The sequence below is a fragment of the Sciurus carolinensis genome, chromosome 3 (genome assembly GCF_902686445.1).
Source record: "Sciurus carolinensis chromosome 3, mSciCar1.2, whole genome shotgun sequence".
Lineage (NCBI taxonomy): Eukaryota > Metazoa > Chordata > Mammalia > Rodentia > Sciuridae > Sciurus > Sciurus carolinensis.
In genome coordinates, this window is record NC_062215.1 from 61855993 (window position 1) to 61877534 (window position 21542).

Genomic DNA, 21542 nt, shown 5'->3' on the forward strand with positions numbered 1-21542 from the left:
GAGGTCTGGCCTCAAATCCTTGTGCTCAAAGAGACCCTCCTGCCTCAGCTTCTGGAGTACCTGGGATTGCAGGCAACTGCACCAGGCTAAAGTAGGAGTCCTTAACCTGGCTTTTGGGTTTGTGAGCCTCATGAAACTCCTTTGTAAACTTGCGTGCATTTTTTTCCATGAAAATTTATGGTTCTCAAACGAATCTCATGCATTTCTTACTCGCTGCCGCCAAAAAAAAAAGAGATTAAGAACTAAGGACTTGAACGAAATCATAAGGAATCTTAGGCAAAGTAAATAATCTTCATTTCATGTTCAGTCTTGAATATAGATCAAATCGAAGCAGTGACTTATTTTCATTCATTGATGGCTCATTTTCCAAGAGTCCAGAAATTCCAAATGTCCCATGTTTAGTAATAGGGAAAACGAGTTCAAAAAGCAAAAGCCACACGGGTGCGGTGGCGCACGCCTGTCAACCGTGCGACCGGGGAGGCCTTGACAGGAGGATAGCAAGTTCGAGGCCAGCCCCAGCAACTAAATAATGTCTTGTCTCAAAATAAAAAAAATAAATAAATAATAAAAAAGGCTGGGGATGGGCTCGGTAGTTAAGTGCCTGTGGGTTAAATCCCCAATACCAAAAGAAAGAAAGCCACTTGAAAGCGGGAGAAGAGAACTAAATGCAGACGCTCCATGACCAACGTGAAACTGCAGAAGGGACTGAGTAAATTACCTGTAGTGAGGGAGAGACCGGGTCTCAGGCAGGACAGTGGGTACACTGCGTGTCCCCACCCACGTCTATCCCCTGGGTCTCTGGGTGTAGCAAGGCTGGAGAGAAGGCAAGGCGGCTGGACGAGACCCAAGCGCGCAGCGTTAGCGCGCGGAAGCTCGCGTGGGCGTGGGGGCGAGTTCCGCCGGAAGGCGGTTCCCAGCTGGCCTAGCAGAGCAGGCTAGGAGAGGCGACCTGGCTGCGGTCCTTCAGCTCGCCGGCCGGGGCAGTGTTACGTTCAGTTCTGATGACAGGCAAGACACGCCTCTTTTACGTCCCCGGGTCTCTTGAGCCCCTTTCTTAGCTTCTGGTCATTTCGCGCTTGTGGGAGAGTTCCGCCTCTTCCCTCAACCACACCACCCAGAGCCCTTGGCGTGTTAAGATCCGCCTCTTACGGAAGCCGAGGCGGACGTCAGAATCCGGAAGAAAAACAACGCGAAGAGAGCAAGGCGTTCGTGACCTGCCTCCGGAGAGGCTGCCCGGGCCTGGACCTGCTGCACAAGGGAGACGCGAACCTGCGGGGTGACAGCGTGGGGATGGCGGCCGTAAACCTGCGGAAGATATCCGGGCTGAAAGGCCGGAAGCTCAGGTGAGAAGGACGCAAGGGAGCAGGTCGGCCCCCTCCCCGGGGAGATCGTTGCTTCCAACCCAATCGCGACTGCGGGTTTAGGGGATGGAGCCAGAGCAGGAAAGAAGAGCCCAGGCCTACACGACTGACTTGGTTTGGATGCTCTGCCAATGGAATAGGTTGGGTCTGCGCCTCGTGCGCCCTCTCAACTTAGGCAGTCGAGCTCATTCCCGCTGGGGCTTCCCAAGCAGGTGTCCCAGTTGGTTTCTGGAGCAGGCAGCAGTTTTGGGCTAACTAAGGACATAAGGCATTCGCCACTAGGTTTTAGGATAGAAATCTTGATCCTGCTTGTCATCAGCACATACACCATGGGATGTGCCTGATCCCATTATGACCTCCGGAAATCCGAAATCAGATTTAGATAAGATCTTTTAGTGAAGTGAAGCCTGGTCTCATGCCTGCTCTTTCAGGAGGAACAAGGCTAATCACCACTTAGTGTAAGTCACGATGCATGGATTTGTTGCTAATCATCTGACCTCAAGAGTGGAGACAAGAATTTTGTTCTCCATCCACTTAGAACAAGTCCCTGGGAAAACAAGGAGGCTTTGTCTTCCTTAATCCTCTGCTGGACAGCAGGGGGAGTTGGTAAACGAATCAAGTATATAATCTCAGTTCCTGAGAATGTGGGTTTTGTATTTTATGTTCATAGGGAGAGACAGAAGGGTGCTTTAAGCTGGCCAAGAATTTCTTCAAGTCATCTTCTAAGAACAGGGTCTGGTGGAGAACAGATGTTTTGGAACAACCTGCCTTTCTCTTCCATCTCCCCCCTTTAATCCCCACCCCTTCCCCATTCTGGATCTTTAGCTGCTGCAGGTATCCTGACTCATAGTGTTCCTGGGGCTCACAGAAGTCTTGCTGGCTGTTCTTGGTCTCTGCAGTTCCTGTCTGCTCTGTACTCAGCACAGTCTGGGCATCCTTGGAATGTTGCTGTAACTATTCTGTTTAAGAAATTTGCAAGTCTCTACCTCCTTTGAGCTTCTGATGGGATATAGTGTTATTGGTAGCCACTGTATAGTACTCTTGTTTCCCTGGGATGTGTATGCAACTGAGATGGAGAATGTTATCCAACTGATGACTTTTCCCAAGAGAGGGTTGTCTCTCCAGAAATGTTGAGAAACCTGTTACTTAGAATCTTCTCCTTAGGCCCCCTGATGGGCTTGCCAGAATTTGCTGTGCTCCAGGGATCTGTTAGGAAGGAGCAAGGAAAGGAATGTGGTATTATCTCTCTTGTTTTTGAAATGTCCCTGTGTTTATAATCATGAGGTTTCTCACAAGGTATAATCTGAACTGGGATCTTCTAGTGATCTTAGGAACCCATTGGTTGAGGAGTTGGGGATAAGAAGTTGCTGACTGAACCACTAATGATTACTGAGGTGTGGATGGCTGGAGGAGCTGATGGATTAATAAATGGCTGCTATCCAGTTCCCCCCATGTCTTCACCTGGCTTAAAGTGTTTGTGTTCCCTTTGTCATCTCTGCTATTAGCATTAGCAGCATTGCCAGGTGTGTGCAGCTCTGGGCCTGTATGGAAGAGCCAGTTCAGAGTAGAGATTCCTGCTTCAGGGGACAAAAATGAAGATGAAGGGTTTATATAGTCTTTGTTTCTTTTGATAACATAGAAGCACATTTTCCATTATTGCTGCGATAGACTGTAATGCAGCCATTAGCATGCCTAGACCCCATCCATTATCTTGACAAGGTTTTAACCCCCTTTCTCCATGATTTCTCTGCATCCTTTCTACAGCCTACATGTTGTGACATGGAATGTAGCCTCAGCAGCACCCCCTCTAGACCTCAGTGACCTGCTTCAACTGAACAAACAAGATCTGAATCTGGACATATATGTTATTGGGTAGGTGTCTTCAGGGCTCCTTCACTCATCCCTCTATCCCTATGGGGAATTTCTGTAACCTGTCCTCCCTTAGTGTGGAATCTAAAGGTAAAGAACTTAGCCTCAATGGAGCCAGTTCCATGTCTCTCATCCTGGGTCAGCAATGGCCAGGAGTTGGACATCAACAGCAGGACAGCTGGGAGAAAAAGAAATCATGCTCCTCAGAACCCAGGGCTTGAATGTCTGCTGGGGCACTACTGAATGTCTATGGCAGAGGCAGTGTTCTCCAAGCCAGGGAATGAGCTTCTAACCTGGGATGGTCAGTTTGCAGGAAATGAACTCTGGGATCATAAGCCGCCTTTCTGACACTGCCTTTGAAGACCCATGGAGCAGTTTTTTCATGGATGTACTTTCCCCTCTCAACTTTATCAAGGTAACATACAAGTTCATGGGCAATTAAGAAATGTGTCTCACCTCCTCTGACCCCCAATTGTTCAGTGTGATGTGTTCCTTTTAAAATAGTGCTCCTGACTCCTTGGGACTCCTGCCTGTCTCTGCCCTTCCAAGGTACCTAAATGTGAGCTAGGACTCCAGAGATTAGTTTTATACCTAAATATTTGTCACCTTGGGAAAATTCCTAGTGGAGGTTTGGCAGGGCTTATTAATACCTCAGTGCCACCCTGCATTCTCCACTCACTGCCCAGACTGAAATCTCTAAGTGTAATAATTGCTAGTGATTATGCAGTGTTTACTTGATGTTAAACTTTATAAATAGACCTTTTTTTGTTTCTTTTGTGTTTGGTTTTTTTTTTTTTGGTATTGGTGATTGGTATTGGTGTTTGAACCCAGGGGAACTTTATCATGGAGCTACATCCTCAATCATTTTTATTTTGAGACAGGGTCTCCCTAAGTTGCTGAGTGTCTCATTAAGTTGCAGGGCTGCCCTTGAACTTGTGATCCTCCTGCTCCAGTCTCCCAAGGCACTGGGATTGCAGGTGTATACCACTGTGTCCAGAACATTATAAATAAATTCTTTACGTACTTTATTTTAAAATCTGGACAACTATCTTGAGATGGGGTTATTTTACAGATAAAACTAAAGCTCAGAAGTCACATGGGCTAGCCAGGCAAGGTAGTACATGCCTGTAATCCCAGCTCCTCAGGAGGCTGAGGCAAAGGATCTCAAGTTCAAGGCCAGCCTCACAAGACCCTAATTTCAAAACAAAAAAGGGATAGGAATGTACCTTAGCAGTAGAGCACTTGCCTAGCATGTGCGAGGCCCTCGGTTCAGTTTTCAGCATAGAACAAGAAGGGAGGGAGGGAGGAAGAAGTACAATGGAAAGGAGTGAATCAAGGAATCACATGGGCTATTTGGGATCTGAATCCAGGTCCAAACTTCATTACCCATGTTCTAAACTACTACATTTTATTGCTACACTAATGAACTCTAAGACTGACAGGTATCCCATGTCTAACCTAATATCAGGTGTCCTCTGATCATAGGGGACATGTGTGTCAGATTCCCAGGGGCCTAGAGATTAAGAGAGGGGAGATAGATATGGTGAGAAAAGGTTCTTGGTCTGAGGAACCAGTACAGATTTGGGAAATCTGTATACCATAGGAGAATCCATAGGAAGGTTTAGGTTGCTGGGTCTTCTTGTTTCGGCCCTGTACACCTGAGGGATGAAACATGTTTCCATTCAAAGCGCCTAGTTCACAGCTTTTGGAAATGCCAGAATTCTCTCTGTTCCCTTCTCTGAATAACTGTTGTTCTTCAGAATTAATTTTGTTACCTGTGAAGAGGTGTAGCTGAGTGATAGAACACTTGCCTCACATATGAAAATTTCTGAGTTCAATCCCCATGATTGCAAAAAGAAAGAAAAAAAATTAATTCTGTCACCCTCATTTGCCTGAGAGTGCCAGAGAAAAGGTTTGTGTCCTTCCAAGGAAAGAGGAATACAAGGTTTAGTCTTCCTGCTTAGGCTAGAAAATGTCAGCCCCTCCAAATAATATCCAGACCTCTTCCTGCAGTCTTGGATCCTTCTGCAGCCAGATCCTCACAGAAGGCAGAACCACTTTCTCTTACTACCTAGTCCCTTCCCATGACTACATACCTCCTTGTGCCTTGGCTGACTAGCAAGGGATTGATAGGATGGAATTGAGCCAAGAAATTAGCTCAGCTTGTGGCAGAGATACAACCCATTCCACCCATGTGCCTTCCTGAGGTTGGGAGGCCAGCCTGAAAGCAGGCACCCAAAACAGATGCCCCTCCTTCCTCCAGGCAAGAATACTGGTGACAGGCAAGCCTTATTTACAGACTGTTCTTCAAGTGTGGATTTGACAGTTATAGGTGGAGAAGCCTGGGACTGACCCCTTTGCTGCTCCAGGGCTCCCAGCCACCTCTTGTCAGTCCCTTCTTCAGCTCCTCCTACTTCATTTCCTCCAACTGCAACTTCCTCTAGAAGTCTCCTGTTTTTCCGCGTGGTCCCACCCTTTCTCCCAGTTTGACCCTGTCCTGCCCTGACTCCATCCTCCCTGCCCCCTACTTCCTGCTGCTTCACAAAAAGTAGACTGATCTTTTTGGTGGAGCTTAGTGGGCTAAACGTGCTCTGTGGGTGAGAATTGAAGCTGAATCTTTCCTGAATCTTCATCAGTTCCTTGGCTCCTGTCCCGACCCTGGGAGTCAGTCCCTCAGAGTCTACCCCTATCTCTACTTATATTGTCATATATAGGGAGGGATTGAAGATACATTTGTAGCAACTTCAGGTTCTGATTCCTCCCTTGCTCACTCCTGAATTGGGGGTTCCACTGCTTTGACTCCTCCACTGAGTTAGGGTTCCTGGCCTGCGGGATCAAGTTTCATAATTCCTGGAAGGCTCCAGTACATGCTCCCCACCCGGGGATTTCCTCCTTGGCCTCCACACCTCATGCTCCGGAAACAGCTACTCGGGTGGTGTGTGTAGACAGCCTGAACCTGAGAGAGAAGGTCACTGGCAGCGACCCATTCCCACCCCTCTCCTATAGCTACATATGATGGGCATTCTGGCAATTCTAGAAAAGTCCTGTTGGTTCCTTAGCTTCTCTGAATCTAAGTCCCACATCTGCAAAATAAGGACCGTGATTACTTAGAGAGTTGGCAAAGAGATATGAAGTGCTTCAGGAGATATTAGTAATTCTCCCCAACCTGGGGGCATGTGTCCTCTGTACTTACTGTCATCTCCTATGCATTGTCTTTATGAACATCTGACTACACACAATCTATAGTTACCTTTTATATCCTTTCCTTAGTGTTTTTTACTGAGTGAGAAGATGTACAGGGTAGTGTACAGAAAGTGATTACACATTTTGGTGCATTTTGACATGTATATTTATACCCATGTTGCCATCAGGCAAGTCAAGATACAGAATGTTAGCTGGGCATAGTGTCACATGCCTGTAACCCCAGCAGCTGAGGAGGCTGAGGCAGGAGGATCATAAGTTAAAAACCAGCCTTAGCAACTTGGCAAGGGCCTAAGGAACTTAACCAGATCCTGTCTCAAAATAAAAAATAAAAAATGATGGGCTGGGGATATAGCTCAGTTGGTAGAGTGCTTGCCTGGCATGCACAAGGCCCTGGGTTTGAGCCCCAGCACCACAAAAAGGAAAAAAAAAAATTGATGGTAATGTGTCTCAGTGGTTAAGTTCCCCTGTGTTCAATTCCCAGTTTAAAACAACAACAACAAAAACCTAAAACAAAATAAAAAATGTTTCCAGCACCCTAGAAATATCTCTCATTTTCCTTCTCTGCATTTACTTTTTAAAATCCTGAACCAAAAGAGAATAGCTATCAGTAATCTCCATAGCATCTGTAACATAGTATTATTCTTGCTTTATCAATAAGAAAATAGGATGAGAGACTTTCAGGTACTCAAAGAATCTCAGGTGAGCAGCAGTGAGAGGAGTATCTAGGCATGTGTGGAGCTGGAACTGAAGATTGATTGCCCTCCTGATGGCAGGGTACTCTAGCAGCTTTGTCTTCTCTCCTTTCCACCTCCAGGCCCAGGAGCAGAAACTGAAACTTCAGTTCCCAGAATACACCATTTGGCAGCTGGGGGAAAGAATGGAAAGGAGTGAAAGTCTGAGTTTCAAACTTGCATACCATAGACCCCAGGACCAGGGTATTATGAAGGACTTAGTGCTCTCTAGAGCCCCTAGCCACAGGTCTGGCAGGGATGAACTTGGCATGTGTAGTTTAATAAATGACCTTTGCTCTCTCCTGCAGATCTCCTATGTCCGAATGCAGGGACTCCTCTTACTGGTGTTTGCCAAGTATCAGCATTTGCCCTACATCCAGATCCTTTCTACAAAAACTACCCCTACTGGCTTTTATGGGTACTGGGTAAGGATTGAGCTGTTATCTGAGGCATGAACTGGGAGAGCTGGGAGCTTTAGAACTAGAGAAAAGAAAGAGAAAATAAAATGAATTCTGGTGCTCTGTCCAGCCTGGCGCCTTGTATACTCATTCTCCTACCTCAGGGGATGGACATCTCTGGCTGGGTGGATTGGGCTCTCTGAGTGGAGAGATTACACTGGGAATCTGGGTGTCTACCTCTGGAGGAGGTGAGACTATCTCCCTTTGGGTCTAGGATGGGAAAAGTGGGGTGTGTCCAATCCAGAGTAGCTTCCCACCCTTCTTTCCACCTCTCCTACCAGGGGAACAAAGGGGGAGTCATCATCTGCCTGAAACTTTATGGCTACTATGTCAGCATCATCAACTGCCACCTGCCTCCCCATGTGGCCAACAATGACCAGCGGCTGGAGCACTTTGACCGGATCCTAGAGATGCAGAATTTTGAGGAACATAAACTCCCCAACATCTTGGACCATGAGTGAGCCTGGAGCTGCAAACTGTCACCCCTGCCCTCTCCCCTACACCAACCCAGGCTAGCATCATCTACCCCCAGCCAGTCAGTAGTGCTTTATCTCCCACCCTCTCTCCCGCTTCTGCTGATTTCTCATCTGCTGTCCCACCCAGCTTTGCCTGCCTAGAGTCCCCTTCCTTCATCCCCTCCATTCTGCCTAGAAACCCCGCACATTTCTAAACATCCCAGATTAAGAAGCTTGTGGTCCCTGAGGTCACTAGGAGGGCTGTTTTTTAGCCTGACTTGATAGCCAATAGAGGAAGAGGAAGGGAGGGCTAGAGTCTGCTCCATATTTACGATATGCTCCCCTGGACTGGTCCCTTCAGCTTGAATGATGATTTAGGACCCTTAAGAATAGTTCTGCTAGCTTGGAATGGTAGCACGTGCCTGTAATTCCAGCAACTTGGGAAGCTGAGACAGGAGGATTGTGAGTTCAAAGCTAGCCTCAGCAACTTAGTGAGGTCCTAAGCAATTTATCAAGACCCTGTCTCAAACTTGGGAGAGGAAGAAAAAAAAAAAAAAAAAGGTTTGGGAATGTAGCTCAGCAGAACACCCTTGAAAAAAAGAGGTCTTGCCTGATCCATGCATGTCCTTGTTTTGGCCTGATCTCCTAGCATCTCGCTTTTCATTTGTCCCCTGCAGCTTTCTATTCTCTAGCACCCCCTTGTATGGAGCTGGCCCATGCCACCTGTTGCTCCCCATTTACTCACCTCATACAAACCCTCAAGCTGCCCTCCTTTCTTTCTGAAGCCTCATTCTCTGGTTCGGAGACATGAACTTTCGGATCGAGGACTTTGGATTGCACTTTGTTCGGCGATCCATAAAAAATCAGTGCTACAGTGACCTGTGGGAGAAAGAGCAGGTATCTAATCTGAGCCCACATGAAGGTCCATATAAACTATACAGAGAACTTTGCTTAAATTCCCTAGGGGACTGATCTCCACCCACCCCCACATCCCCTGTAGAGGGCTAGCAGCTGGGGAGGTGAGTCTTAACTAGCAGAGCTTCACACCTGGGGTGGGGCAGCTATCTTTTCAGTGCCTAATCTTTGCCTGGAAGAGGCTCCTATGTCTTCTAGAACAGGGAGCCAGAAGTGTTTTGGCCTACTATGGCCCTACATCACACACCCATGCATGTCCTTGCATTCCCAGTGCACTCAACCCTGTTGTCTTTCCTTTCCTCAGCCTTATTTGCCCCCTAGAGAATGTGATACCACTCCTTTGGGGAACCCTGGCTATCCCAGGTTCCCTTCTGACACAAGCCTACTACTAACTTCCAGCGAGTTGGAATTCAAAGCCTGCTACCTATAGTCTAAGAACTGGGAAGTAACTGGCAGCTGCCTCCCCTGGGCCTGTGAGGTCATGTTTCCAGAAGGATCTACCTGCTCCCTGGGTGTTGGGGTGGGCCACTGAGGTAGCCACTGGGGCAGTGGGAAAATACACTATGGGGCTGAGCCACTGGGTCAGGACTGTGGAAAGATGAGGACTGTGTCTTCATCTACAGCTCACCATTGCCAAGAAACATGACCCGCTGCTCAGGGAGTTCCAGGAGGGCCCTCTGCTCTTCCCGCCCACCTACAAGTTTGATAGGAACTCCAACAACTATGACACCAGGTGAGGAGGAATGGGCACCCAAATTATACCAACCCCAATGCCTGTGGGAGCTGCCCAGAATAGAAGCATTAGGAATGCAAGACTAGACCCAGCCATCACCTCAGGAGTGACACCTCCTACCTTCCACATGAGGGATTGCTTGCTAACAGTGGGAGCTGAATGCAGATTGTTCTCAGGGAGAGCAGGAGGGAAAGCCAGTGCTCACACTACAGAGAGGAGGGTGGAAGGAAAGGATGGAGTCTGCCCTGACTTAGGAGGGGGTGTATTTCAATACTTTGGGAGCCCTTACCCTCCCTTTCCAGGACCTTCTAGTCCCCAGACAGCAGGCAAAACACTTGGCTCAGCCAATTATCAGTTACCGGCATTAAGCACACCTGCTCCAACCTGTGAATGGGCCAGTTACTATGTGAGGAGATAAATAGTGGAGAATTTCATAGGAAACAATACAGAAACAATACGTGTAGTACTACATGGTACAATACTGCCCTCATCAGCTATATGACCTTAAGCAAGGTGTTTAAGCCTCAGTGTTGTCATCCATAAAATGGGGATTATAAACTTGATTGTTATTTTTAGATTCATGTTTTCAGGTGATAGTTTTACTGAAAACCTATCTAAGAAGCTGAGAAGGGTCCAGGTAGCCACCAAACCTGAGGATTAGTCAGAGAGGCAAAAAAGCGGTCTGGAAATACTTCCCTAGCCCGTTTAGGGCATGGACTTACCTCTTTGAAGAAAAGAATCCCTTACATATTTTGAGGTTATTTGTTTCACCAAGCAACTTCTTCATTCCTTTTAGCAGGACTGTCTTATGAGGGAGGTGGGAGTTGCCTGTGGGACTGCCCAGATGCCTGGGAGTAAAGGAGTGAATAGGTATCTTCACAGTAGAGGAGAGCAAAAGCTAGAACTCCAGGCCTGACTCTGGAAGTGGTATGGTAGAGCCAAAATGTCCTCACCAAGGAAACGGGGAGAGGGTGAACCATCTTGCTTCATGAATGTGAAGCAAGATGGGGTGGGGCCATGATCACACAAGAAGAGGCAATGAACACTGGAGACAGAGCCCAGCCTGGGCAAAAGAGTGGGCAGAAAAGGAGGTAAGAGGGCAGGCTCTGACTGGCTGGCAGGACCATAACTTCAAGGAGACTGCCATTCTCTGCAACCATCCTTTGGAAATGAGAGCCAATGTGGAAGCTGTATGGCCTCAGTGGAATTGGCTGGGTCTTAGAAGCCAGAACCTCTACCACTGGACTTCAAAACTTCACTTGCAGGCTGGAGATATAACTCAGTGGTAGAGTGCATACCTAGCATGTTCTGGGTTTGATCCCAGCACTGTAAAGAAAAAAAGAAAGAAAGCCAACACTTCATTTCCCATGTGGTCAAGCACCCCTTTCTCTCTTTCCCTCAGAGTACCATAGGAGACAACCAAGAGACTGGATCTGGGCTGTAGTAGTTGGCAGGGTCTGACAAGGTAGATAGGTTCACATATGGTAAAGGCCCACAAGTGGCTTACCTAGTGTGTGAGCTGCAACTCAAACCTCAATATCTGGACTCCATAATGCTTTCATCTAGCCTCTACTACCTCAGAATGCACAGCTAAGGGCTGGGGTGTAACTCAGTGGTAGAGCAGTTGCATAGCATGTTTGAGGCCCAGCAACAGCAAAAGAGAGGGCAGAATCAGGACAGCAAATACTTGCTAAGGAAGAGGTAGATAACTGGTTTCCATATCACTACTCATTGTGAATGATATTATTAAGCATTTACTGTTTGCTAGGCATTGTGCAAAAGGCTATGCCAACCATATTACAGTAGCATATACCTGTAATCCCAGTAATTCAGGAGGCTGAGGTAGAAGGATCACAAATTCAAGGCCAGCCTTAGCAACTTAGCAAGGCCCTAAGCAACTTAGTGAGACCCTGTCTATAAATAAATAAATAAATAAGGCTGGGACTGTGGCTCAGTGGTAAAAGCCCCTCTGGTTTCATTCCCTAGTACCTAAAAATAAGATAAGAAGGTGGTTTTGCCTACATCCCTTAGCTTAATTTTTTTTTGTGTGTGGGGAGGGATACCAGGAATTGAACCCTGGTGCACTTAACCACTGAGCCACATCATTAGCCTCTAAAATTATAGGTGTGTGCCACTGCATGTGGCCCTTAGTTTAATTCTTAACATATCCTCTTTAGGTAGCCACTGCTGTCATTGATTTTGTACAAATAAGGATACTAAGTCTCAGGGAATATCTAAGCCAGGTAAAAACAGACTTAGTGATTGAACAAGAATTTGAACCCAAGTCTGTCTGACTCCAGATCTGTGAGTATTCACTATGCTTTCCCCTTGCCCAGAGATCAGGAAATAAAGAACCATCTGGGTAGGAACAAGGGACATCATAACTGAAATATTCTTGGGTGGGTCATGTATCAAGAGGCAGCTGATAATTCCTGTGGTAGGTAGGACCTGAACCTACCTGGGTGACAGAAACATCGCTTTCTAATGGAACTTATTCATCCTTGAAAGCCCAGTTCAGACATCATCTCTCCTAGGAAGCCTTCTTTGGTCCTTCCCATCTCACTGAGTTCCTCTCTTGCCCTGTGCTGCCATTAGGTCTTGCACACACCATGCTCAATGGTGCTTTTAAGATAGTTTGCCTTTCTTGTTTTCCTTTAAGTACTCAGAGAGCAGAGAGTGAATCTGATTTGTGATACACCCGGTATGAAACAGTGCCTGACATATGTTTGAAATGGTCTGAGAGGACAAAAGAAAAAGACTTGGTATTTCAATCAGTCTAGCAGGGAGATCTAGACAAAAGCTGTGAAACTCAGGAGTTAGCCAGAAGGTTTCCAGGAGTCTGCAGAAATGCCAAAGGAGACAGGCAACTGAAACCAGGGAGAGTCAATCAGATTTGTCAAGAAGAGTATCTTTTTTTTTTCTTTTTATTTTTTCGTAGTGCTAGGGATGGAACCCAGGCTTCACTCTACCAATGAGCCACATCCCCAGCACCTCCTTTTTTATTTTGAGAGAGGATCTTACTAAATTGCCCAGGCTGGCCTTGAACTTGGAATGCTCCTGCCTTGGTCTCCCAAATCACTGGAATTACAAGCATACACCACTGCACCTAGCTAAGGAGAGTAACTTGAAGGTGGTAACAAGGTTGACAGAAGGAAGAAGGGCAGGCACTCAAATCAGCAGCACTGATAAGGGGTGTCTCAGGGGAGACTGACTCAGCAGAGATCCTGGCTTGTCTGGGTGTACAAAGTGACTATGAGTGATTTGTGTGCAGGGCATGGTATGCAGCTTTGACCAGCCACTACAATGTCCCTGAGCCAAGATGCAATGAGAAACGAGGTCAGCTCTATTACAGGAGGGTGAAAGGGCTGAGGGCAGGGCAGGCAGGGAATGCTGTTAGAGTCAGGGATTGCACTAGGGTTTTGTTACAGTTGCCATTATTAATACAGATAACCTCTCCACAGGCAATAAGCAGAGGATATTATGATCAAATCTCATTAAGACTTGTGTCCCAAAAACATTAAGTGCCTGATGTGTTAACTATGGCTCAGAGTTCAATGAGACACTTAAAAGCTATCTACATGGGTTGGGGGTGTGGCAGAGTGGTAGAGTTCTTATCTACCATATACAAGGCTCTTGGTTCAATCCCCAGCACTACAAAAAAAATTTTTTAAAAGTCACCAGGTGTGATGGCATATGCTTGTAATCCCAGCAACTCAGGAGGCTGATGCAGAAGAATGGCAAGTTCAAGGCCAACCTTAGCAACTTAGCTTGTCTCAAAAAATAAAAAGGACTGGGGATGTAGTTCTATGGTAGAGTACCCCTAGGTTCAAATCCCACTATAATAATAATAATTAGAATAATAATAATAATAATAATAATAATAAATAATAATGATAAAAAGAAAGAAAACTTGTGCCAATCATATGTATCATTTCCTTTAGTTGCCTGGCATATAATAAATCTTGATAGAATAATGAACAATACAGGTGCCCAATGATGAGCCGGGTCCAGGCCATGAAAGAAAGGGACAGGCTACAAGGTCTTGAGGAGTCAGGAGAGACAGGCTGTGGAGAGGATTTGGGAAAGATCCCGATGGGACAGCAGATCTGACTGTTAACCATCACAGGGAAGTTGGGGGGGGGGGGATGCTTTGAAAGACAATGTGCATTAGTATAGTTCATTACTAGGTTTTAAGCATTGCTAGGCACTGTCCAAGGTGAATCAGGGACTTGCAGTCTCTGGGATGGGAATGCAATGTTCAGTTATCTCTGAATACTCTTCAGATGGGTACAAGTTTGGAAATAATGCAAGAATCCAACATGCAGATGGTGGTTTAGCCAAAGTTAATGCTTCTTGACCACTCTTGATGTGCTTTCATCTCTAATCCTCACGATTGGTCTTTGAAGTGAGTTCTATTGTCATCCCATCTTAGAGTTGAAGAAACTGAGGTACAGAGAGGTGAAGTTACTTACCTAGGGGGCATATAACTGAATTACCAGGATAGAACTCTCCCCATGTTAGTCTGATTTTGGAGTCTCAAGTTCACCATGATGCCACCCTCCTCGGTTGCTGCAAGACTGTATTGCTGCTAAGTGACAACAGTGCATTGGAAATGTTTATTTAAAATAATAACCTGGGTTTGGTAGTGCACAACTGTAATCCCAGCAATTTCAGAAGCTAAGGCAGGAGGATCCTAAGTTCAGGGCCATCCTGGGCATTTTAGAGAGATACTGTCTCAAAATAAAAAGAGCTGGGGATGTGGCTCAGTGGTCTAGCATTGCCTGTCATGCACAAGGCCCTAGGTTTAATCCCCAGTACCAGACACACAAATATCAAAATAGTAGTTGAGCCAGGCATAGTGTGCATGCCTGTAATCCCAGCAGTTTGGGAAGCTGAGGCAAGAGGATCACAAATTCAAAGCCAGGCTGGGCAACTTAGTGAGGCCCTGCCTCAGAATAAAAGGAGCTGGAGCCAGGCGTGGTGGCTCATGCCTATAATCCCTGCAGCTTGGGAGACTGAGGCAGGAGGATCAGGAGTTCAAGGTCAGCCTCAGCAAAAGCAAGGCACTAAGCAACTCAGTGAGATCCTGTCTCTAAATAAAATATAAAATAGGGCTGGGGATGTGGCTCAGTGGCCATGTGCCCCTGAGTTCAATCCCCTGTAAACCCCCCCCCAAAAAAAGGAGATATAGCTTAGTGGTAAAGCCCCCTGGGTTCAATCCCCAGTACTGCCCCCCAAAATGTAATCAAATAAAACAAAATACAAAAATAGTCTTTTGAAGTGATTATGAATATATGGACTGTGTACATTAAGATGGAATGGATGGGGGGGCACTGGGGTTGTGACTCAGTGGTACAGCGCTTGCCTAGCATGTGTGAGGCACTGGGTTCAATCCTCAGCATCAGATAAAAAAGTAAATAAATAAATAATATAAAGATATCGTGTCTATCTACAACAAAAAAATATTAAAAAAAAAAAAAAAGATTGGATGTATAGGGCTGGGGATGTGGCTCAGTGGTAGAATGTCTGCCTGGCATGGTTCGATCACCAGCACTGCCAAAACATAAAGATTGGATGGATATATGTATTTTTTCAGGGCCAAGGACCAAAGAGAGAGATTGAATTTACCATTTTGCAGTTGCACAATTAATGAGTAACCATGTGCCAGGGTCTATACTAATGCTGAGGATATACAGGAGGCTCTAAGAGCCAGTCCTTACTTTCAGAGTTAACACACTAACTCATGTGCTGACTAGAAGCCAAAAAATTACAGTATAATGTACTCGTTTAAGTACTAGCATAAAATACTTCGGAAGCAGAAAGATGAGGTCCAGGTGGCTTTATGACAGAGGCAGTATTGAAACTGGGCCTCTCCCTTATGAAGAAGGATATTCCAGGTAGGAAAACAAAACAAAAGTCCAGAGGCTTGAGAGAGTCGCCAGGGCAGGATATGTGTGTGGGGAAAGTGGAAGACAAGGTAGGACAGGTGAAGTCAGTCTCCTGAGCCCCTTGAAAGTCCTACTTGGGGATTTGTACTTTATTCTGGAGGCAGGGAAGACTCCTTAAAAGTTTTATTTATTGTTTTTGTAGTGCTGAGGATTAAACCCAGGGCTTTTCACATGCCAGGCAGCTTTAATACTGAGCTTTACCCCAGTCCTTTTATATTATTTTGACACAGGATCTCACTGAGTTGCTGAAGCTGGCCTTGAACTTGTGATTATCTGTCTTGGCCTCCTCAGTAGCTACCTCGGTTTACAGTCATGTACTACCACCAGTTTTTTAAAGGTGTTAAGTATGGAATCATCTGAGCAGGCTCTACTACTCTGGGATTTTATTCAAGAAAAATGATCACCCACTAAAGGGGAAGAACCCAGAAATAGCTACTTCTCTCCTTTCCTACCCCGAAATCATTTCAGGACTCAAGGTCTCCATTTGGAGAGAAGGGCTTGGGGGTTCAACTGGCCTTAGCAAATGACTCAGTAGTTGATTGGGCTAGGTTGGGTAAGGGCTCAGAGTCTTGCCTGTCTTTGACTTCAGTTACCTAGAGGAGGAAAGCACTTTGTGTCTAGGGCATGTTTCTTAGGGAACTGGTAAGTGAAGAGTAGGTAGGTAGGTCTCTCAGTTGACTTTTGAGAACAAAGAATCATGATGGTCAAGTTCTGCCTAGAGTTTATTTTGGTACTGGGGACCCCAGTGCTTTTTTTTTTTTTTTTTTTTTTTTCCCTGAGACAGATCTTGCTAAGTTGCTGAGGCTGCCTTGAACTTGCAGTCCTCCTGCCTTAGCCTTTCAAGTCACTGAGATTACAGTATGTGCCACCATGTCTGGCCAGAGAGTTTATTTTGTACCAAGCACTATGCTAAACATTTTATGTACTTTCGCTCATTTAATTATCTTAGCAACCCTGTGAGGTAACAACTATTATCTCCATTTTGCAGATGAGGAAGCTGAGGCCTAAGAGAGGGGTGAGTTAGTGGTGAAGAGCATGTGCCCTGTGGACATGCTGCCTGGGGCCTTGAGTCCTGGCTCCACCATTCAGTAACTTTGTGAGTTTGGGGAAATTACATATGGGGAATGATAATGACACTGATTGTAGCCATGTAATTAGCATTCCCCAAATGCTTACCTTTCCTACATTCACACCTTAGTTAGCAGGGAAGCCAAATTCAAGCTCAGGTCTAACTCCAAAATCCAAACCTCACCTTCTTTGATCTGCTTTTGTTGAGGAAAGAAGCAAAGCTTTGAAATGGAATGTTTCCGAGTCACAATCTGATTGATAAAAATGTGGCATTCAGAGGGTCCAAAGCTCAGGGATCTTGTGACCTGAAGTCAGGGGCTCCAGCAAGCTTATGGAGGCATATTCCTATTGTCATGCCAACCCTTTCTTCTCTCCCCATTCTTCTCCACCCCCAGTGAGAAAAAACGCAAACCTGCATGGACTGACCGCATTCTGTGGAGGTTGAAACGGCAACCCCAGACCAGACCCTTTACCCCCAATCTGCCAGTCACCCACTTCTCCCTGTCTCTGAAGAGCTACGTCAGCCACATGATGTACAGCATCAGTGACCATAAGCCTGTCACTGGCACCTTTGACTTGGAGGTGAACTTCTGGACTTCCCTACACTCAGCAGAAGAAAAACTGTGCTGGGCCACATCCCCAAACCCTCCAGGCCTGGAGTCTAATGTCAGCCAATCCCCCAGGGGAGACCTGTAGGAGGACATGATTGCCCTTCCTCCCAGGTCAGGTATCCTACCTGTTCTTCAGAGCCGTTGATGGCTCTGTCAAAAACATGTTCAAGCCCTTTGTGAATAGGTTTCCATTTCCTCTTGGTACTCTCCCAAGGGGCTAATGAGTTCCATTACGCTTATTACCTACTGTGTGAAGTAGGACTTCCTTTTATTTATCTTAATCTATCTGGATCAAGTTGCAGAAGGAGCTCCCTCCATCCCTGTATCTTGCCATCTAACAAATGACCAAGACAGTGTTGACCTTCAAGCTGCTGACTGTCTCCTCAGCCTTCAAGCTTTCATACTGGCTTCTCTTTCCTACATGTTTTTATAGCTGTTTTTACCAGAGCATCCCTACCTCAAAATTGGATTTGGGCCTCTAGGTCAGAACCCTTGGAGGCTTGAGAACAGGCCTGGTTTCTTTCTTAAACCTCTCAGCAACTTCCCTTCTCCCTCCACTCTCACCCTCAGCACTAGGCACCTTGTGTCACCTACCTGGCGCTCAACCCCATTCTCCTTGGCAGAGCTAGCTACTCCCGTGACAAGTTTTTTGGCCCTTTCTCTTTCCTGCTGTCCTGCTCCCTGCACTGCATTGGAAAGGCACAGTGAGGAACAGTTGCCTTAGAGGAGGGAATGATGTTAGTGTTTCAACTGTTTTGCATCCGTGTTGTAGCTGAAGCCATTGATGTCTGTCCCACTGATCACCATGATGCCTGATGGCCTGTGTACCATGGAGAACGACATGTTGGTCAGCTACTCCTCAACCCCCAACTTCCTCAGCAGCTCCTGGGACTGGATTGGACTGTATAAGGTGATGTGATTGGCAGCCTGGGGAGTCTACCAGCCATGGCCCCTTGTCTGTCCTTCTGGAGGGCTGATGGGAGCTGGGCAGAGATACCGAAGAACTTACAGTTTTCCATATCACAGGTCCTTATCTACCTAAGGGCTAGCAGTGAAGGGAGGAGGAAACAGTATAATGGCCAGACCCAACAGTGAGACCATGTTCCCCTCAGAACTTTGTATAGGTCCTGTGTCCTTCACAACCACTAACGCCCAATTCCCTCCCCCATAGGTGGGGATGCGTCATATTAATGACTATGTGTCCTATGTCTGGGCCAGGGACAACCAGGTCTCCTTCAGTGACAACCTCAACCAGGTAAGTTTTCAGCAGGCTGGCCTGCCTGAACAGTTCTTCCTTCTTGAAAGAACAGAGTGCTAGACAAATTATCACAGAGCTGGGAATGGCCCTAAAACTGACCATTCCTATCCATCCTTCCCTTCAGGTATACATCAACATCAGCAATATCCCTGAAACTGAGGATCAGTTTCTTCTCTGTTATTATAGCAACAATCTGCATTCTGTTGTGGGGATAAGCAAACCCTTCAAGGTAAGGGATGCTGGTGAGGGAAGTCAAAAGGTATTATTACAAAGGATTTGAGCCCATAATTGGTTTCCTAGAGGTCACAGGCCCAGAAGCCAACCTATCCCTGTGGGGCTTCCTCCATTGGAGAGTGGGAATGATGGCAAGGTGTGGAAGAAGGCCTGTATTCTACCTTTTGCCACCTGTTTTATCCCTACAGATTCCGCTTCGCTTCTTTTTGAAGGAGGAGGAACCATTGGGTGAGGCCCAGCAAGTTTTGAGCCAAGATGGGAGTGAGTGAATCCAGGGTGGAGGCTTGAGCTGGCAGCCAGCTCTGCCTTACCACTGCCAGGGGTGCTGTGGACCGGGCCCAACCCCTGAGCCTCAGCCAACCAAGTATCCTCCACTTACCCACCTCCCAAAGTGAGCTCTAGCCAAACTTGTTCTCTCCAGGCCAGAGCTGTAGTATTGGCACTTAAATACAGGTTTTTGTTGCTGAGATGTGGGTGAAACCAACTGGTTTGTCAACAGTGAAGACTTGGAGAGAGTCCACCAGATATGAGAAGAATCCTCCAGCCTGCATCTCATTTCTTGATTTCCCACAAATATATTTCCAGTCCCACCCAAGTAGTCTTGCCAGGCTCATGCCCCATCTGGCACAGACCTGCATTCCTGCCATGCCATCTTGGGCCTCAGGAGGAGGAGATGCTCACATTTGTACAGGCTCCATAGACTGGTTGGCACAAGTAACATTGAGTTTCAAAAGTCGTGACATCTCATAGCTTGTTCCCTTAGGAGATGATCAGAGGGTCTGGGATCTCTTCTTTCAGTAGAAACAGTATGACTAAATGGAGAGCATGGAGGGTCCCCTCTACTCAGGCTCTTATATAGTGGTTGTGAATGGGTTGGTGAGGGTGATCCTACCAGTACAACCTGCCCCCTGCCCAGAAAATTCCAGGGCCTGAGCAGAGAGAATTGTTAGACCCCAGGTTAGCTTCTGCAGGCAGTTTAGGCCTATGGCTCCATCTATCCTCTTATGAAAGTTTGACAGGTGGCAAAGGAACTGAAGCCACAAGTTTCTAGGGTAATCCTTGACAAATCAAGCTCATCTACCCCCATCCTTGTCATGAGTCCTCAGCAAGAAAATGCTTCTCTGTCTGGATCCCCTGGGACCTAGAATTGGAAACAGGTAGACACAAGAGAGAACTGGGATTATGTCTTTCTGTAGTCAAGGCATGGTGCTTCATGCCTGTAATCCCAAGGACTTGGAAGCCTGATGCAGGATTATGAGTTTGAAGCAAGCCTCAGCAGTTTAGTGAGGCCCTAGGTAACTTAGACCCTGTCCCAAAATAAAAAATAAAAGGGCTGGGGATGTATCTGAGTGGTTAAGTGCCCTTAAGTTCAATCCCCAGTACCAAAAAAAAAAAAAAAAATTTTTTTTTTTTTGGAGGACCTGGTCCAAGAGCTTCAGAGAACATTCTCCAGGTGCCATGTAGCCTATTCCCACTCCTGCCAAATGCCTTTTGCTGGTGATGATTAATAGTTCTCCCAGAAGATACCTCAGGGAGTATGCTCTGCGACTGTCACATCTATCCTATGACCTGAGACAGTCATTCCAGTTGTTCTACATTCTGTACTCTACCCTGGGAGCTATGTGTATTAAAAATTGTTCCCCAGTTTCTAATGAGCCATGTTCTGTCTGTTATATTGGAGGGTGATAAGAAATGTCGCTTTTAACGTGTGATTCTTTGATGATGGGGGACTGGACCAGAATTACAGGAATGGGGTCTGAATCAGTGTTCCATATTTAATCCTACCCTACCCTAGCCACGTAGGAGCCTCAGATGTCTGTAAAATACAGATGATGAACTTGTTCACAAGATTATTGTGAGAAGAGAGCAGTTGCCAAAAAACAAAAAAACACTATACTCACCTCCCCATTCAAATTCATGTACCCTGGGACTGACTCCAAGGGCCTCCTGTTCCCAGGAGTTCCCTTTCTCCTCCACCTGCTCACTCTCCCCTCCTGCACTTAGTACTTCCCATATTCCTGTTCTGGCCTCCTTTTGCCCCCCCCACCCCCCCCCACCCCCCGCCTTGACTGGGATGGGTCAGGCCAGCAATGATTGAGAGGCGGAAAAGGGAAGGGAATTGCTCTCCCTCCTCTTGGCTGCAGTCAGGATATGGCTGCTCTGGGCCCACCCCTGACCCGCTGGGTGGAAACAGGAAATATGTGAGACTTGGTGTGTACTGGGTCTCTGCGCCTGGCTCCATGGCTGATAAGAGCCTTTGTGTTACCACCAGGGATGAGCCTGCCCTGGATAGATGTGCTTCCAGAGGAAGGAAGGAAGCTTTGCAGGCCATTCCTGAGTGGGGGAAGCTTCAGGGAGGGAAGGGAAAAGTGCCTAGGGGAAGATCTCTGCCCATAGGGCTGTCAGTGTCAGCACAGGCCCAATACATACCAACCCCTCCCATGCCAGCCTCTCCCTCTGGAAAGGTCTGTTTCCCCCATCCACTTCCCCATTCTCACTTCCTATAAGGAATGGCTGGAGACTGGAGGGCCCAGTCCCAGGCCAGGAAAGTGTCAGCTGTGATTTAGCAACAATTAAGATAGAAAAACAGGAACACTGGGGGTAGGGGGTACAGTGGAAGAGTAAGAAGCAAATAGGTAGAAGTTGCACATCCTAGGAACCCAGGACCTAACCTCCCAAAGTAACCTGTGTGTGTCA

General features: G+C 46.6%; 1 protein-coding gene across 3 annotated transcripts; it reads left to right on the top strand.

Annotated features, from left to right (window-relative positions):
• The first annotated feature begins 91 nt into the window (after nucleotides 1-91).
• On the top strand, nucleotides 92-19314 carry Inpp5k (inositol polyphosphate-5-phosphatase K). 3 transcript variants are annotated; one of them, XM_047547622.1, is made up of 13 exons: nucleotides 103-1343; nucleotides 2187-2311; nucleotides 3126-3233; nucleotides 3537-3645; nucleotides 7474-7590; nucleotides 7905-8080; nucleotides 8864-8975; nucleotides 9617-9726; nucleotides 17138-17324; nucleotides 18126-18263; nucleotides 18525-18608; nucleotides 18736-18840; nucleotides 19034-19314. In XM_047547622.1, the coding sequence occupies exons 2-13, from the start codon at nucleotides 2304-2306 to the stop codon at nucleotides 19112-19114; spliced, it is 1335 nt and encodes a 444-aa protein (XP_047403578.1). In that variant the 5' UTR covers nucleotides 103-1343; nucleotides 2187-2303; the 3' UTR covers nucleotides 19115-19314. The 3 variants fall into 3 exon arrangements, with proteins under 3 accessions (XP_047403580.1, XP_047403578.1, XP_047403577.1); XM_047547621.1 differs by lacking the exon at nucleotides 2187-2311; XM_047547624.1 differs by lacking the exons at nucleotides 2187-2311; nucleotides 8864-8975; nucleotides 9617-9726 and having other exon boundaries at nucleotides 92-1343.
• Nucleotides 19315-21542: the final 2228 nt, after the last annotated feature.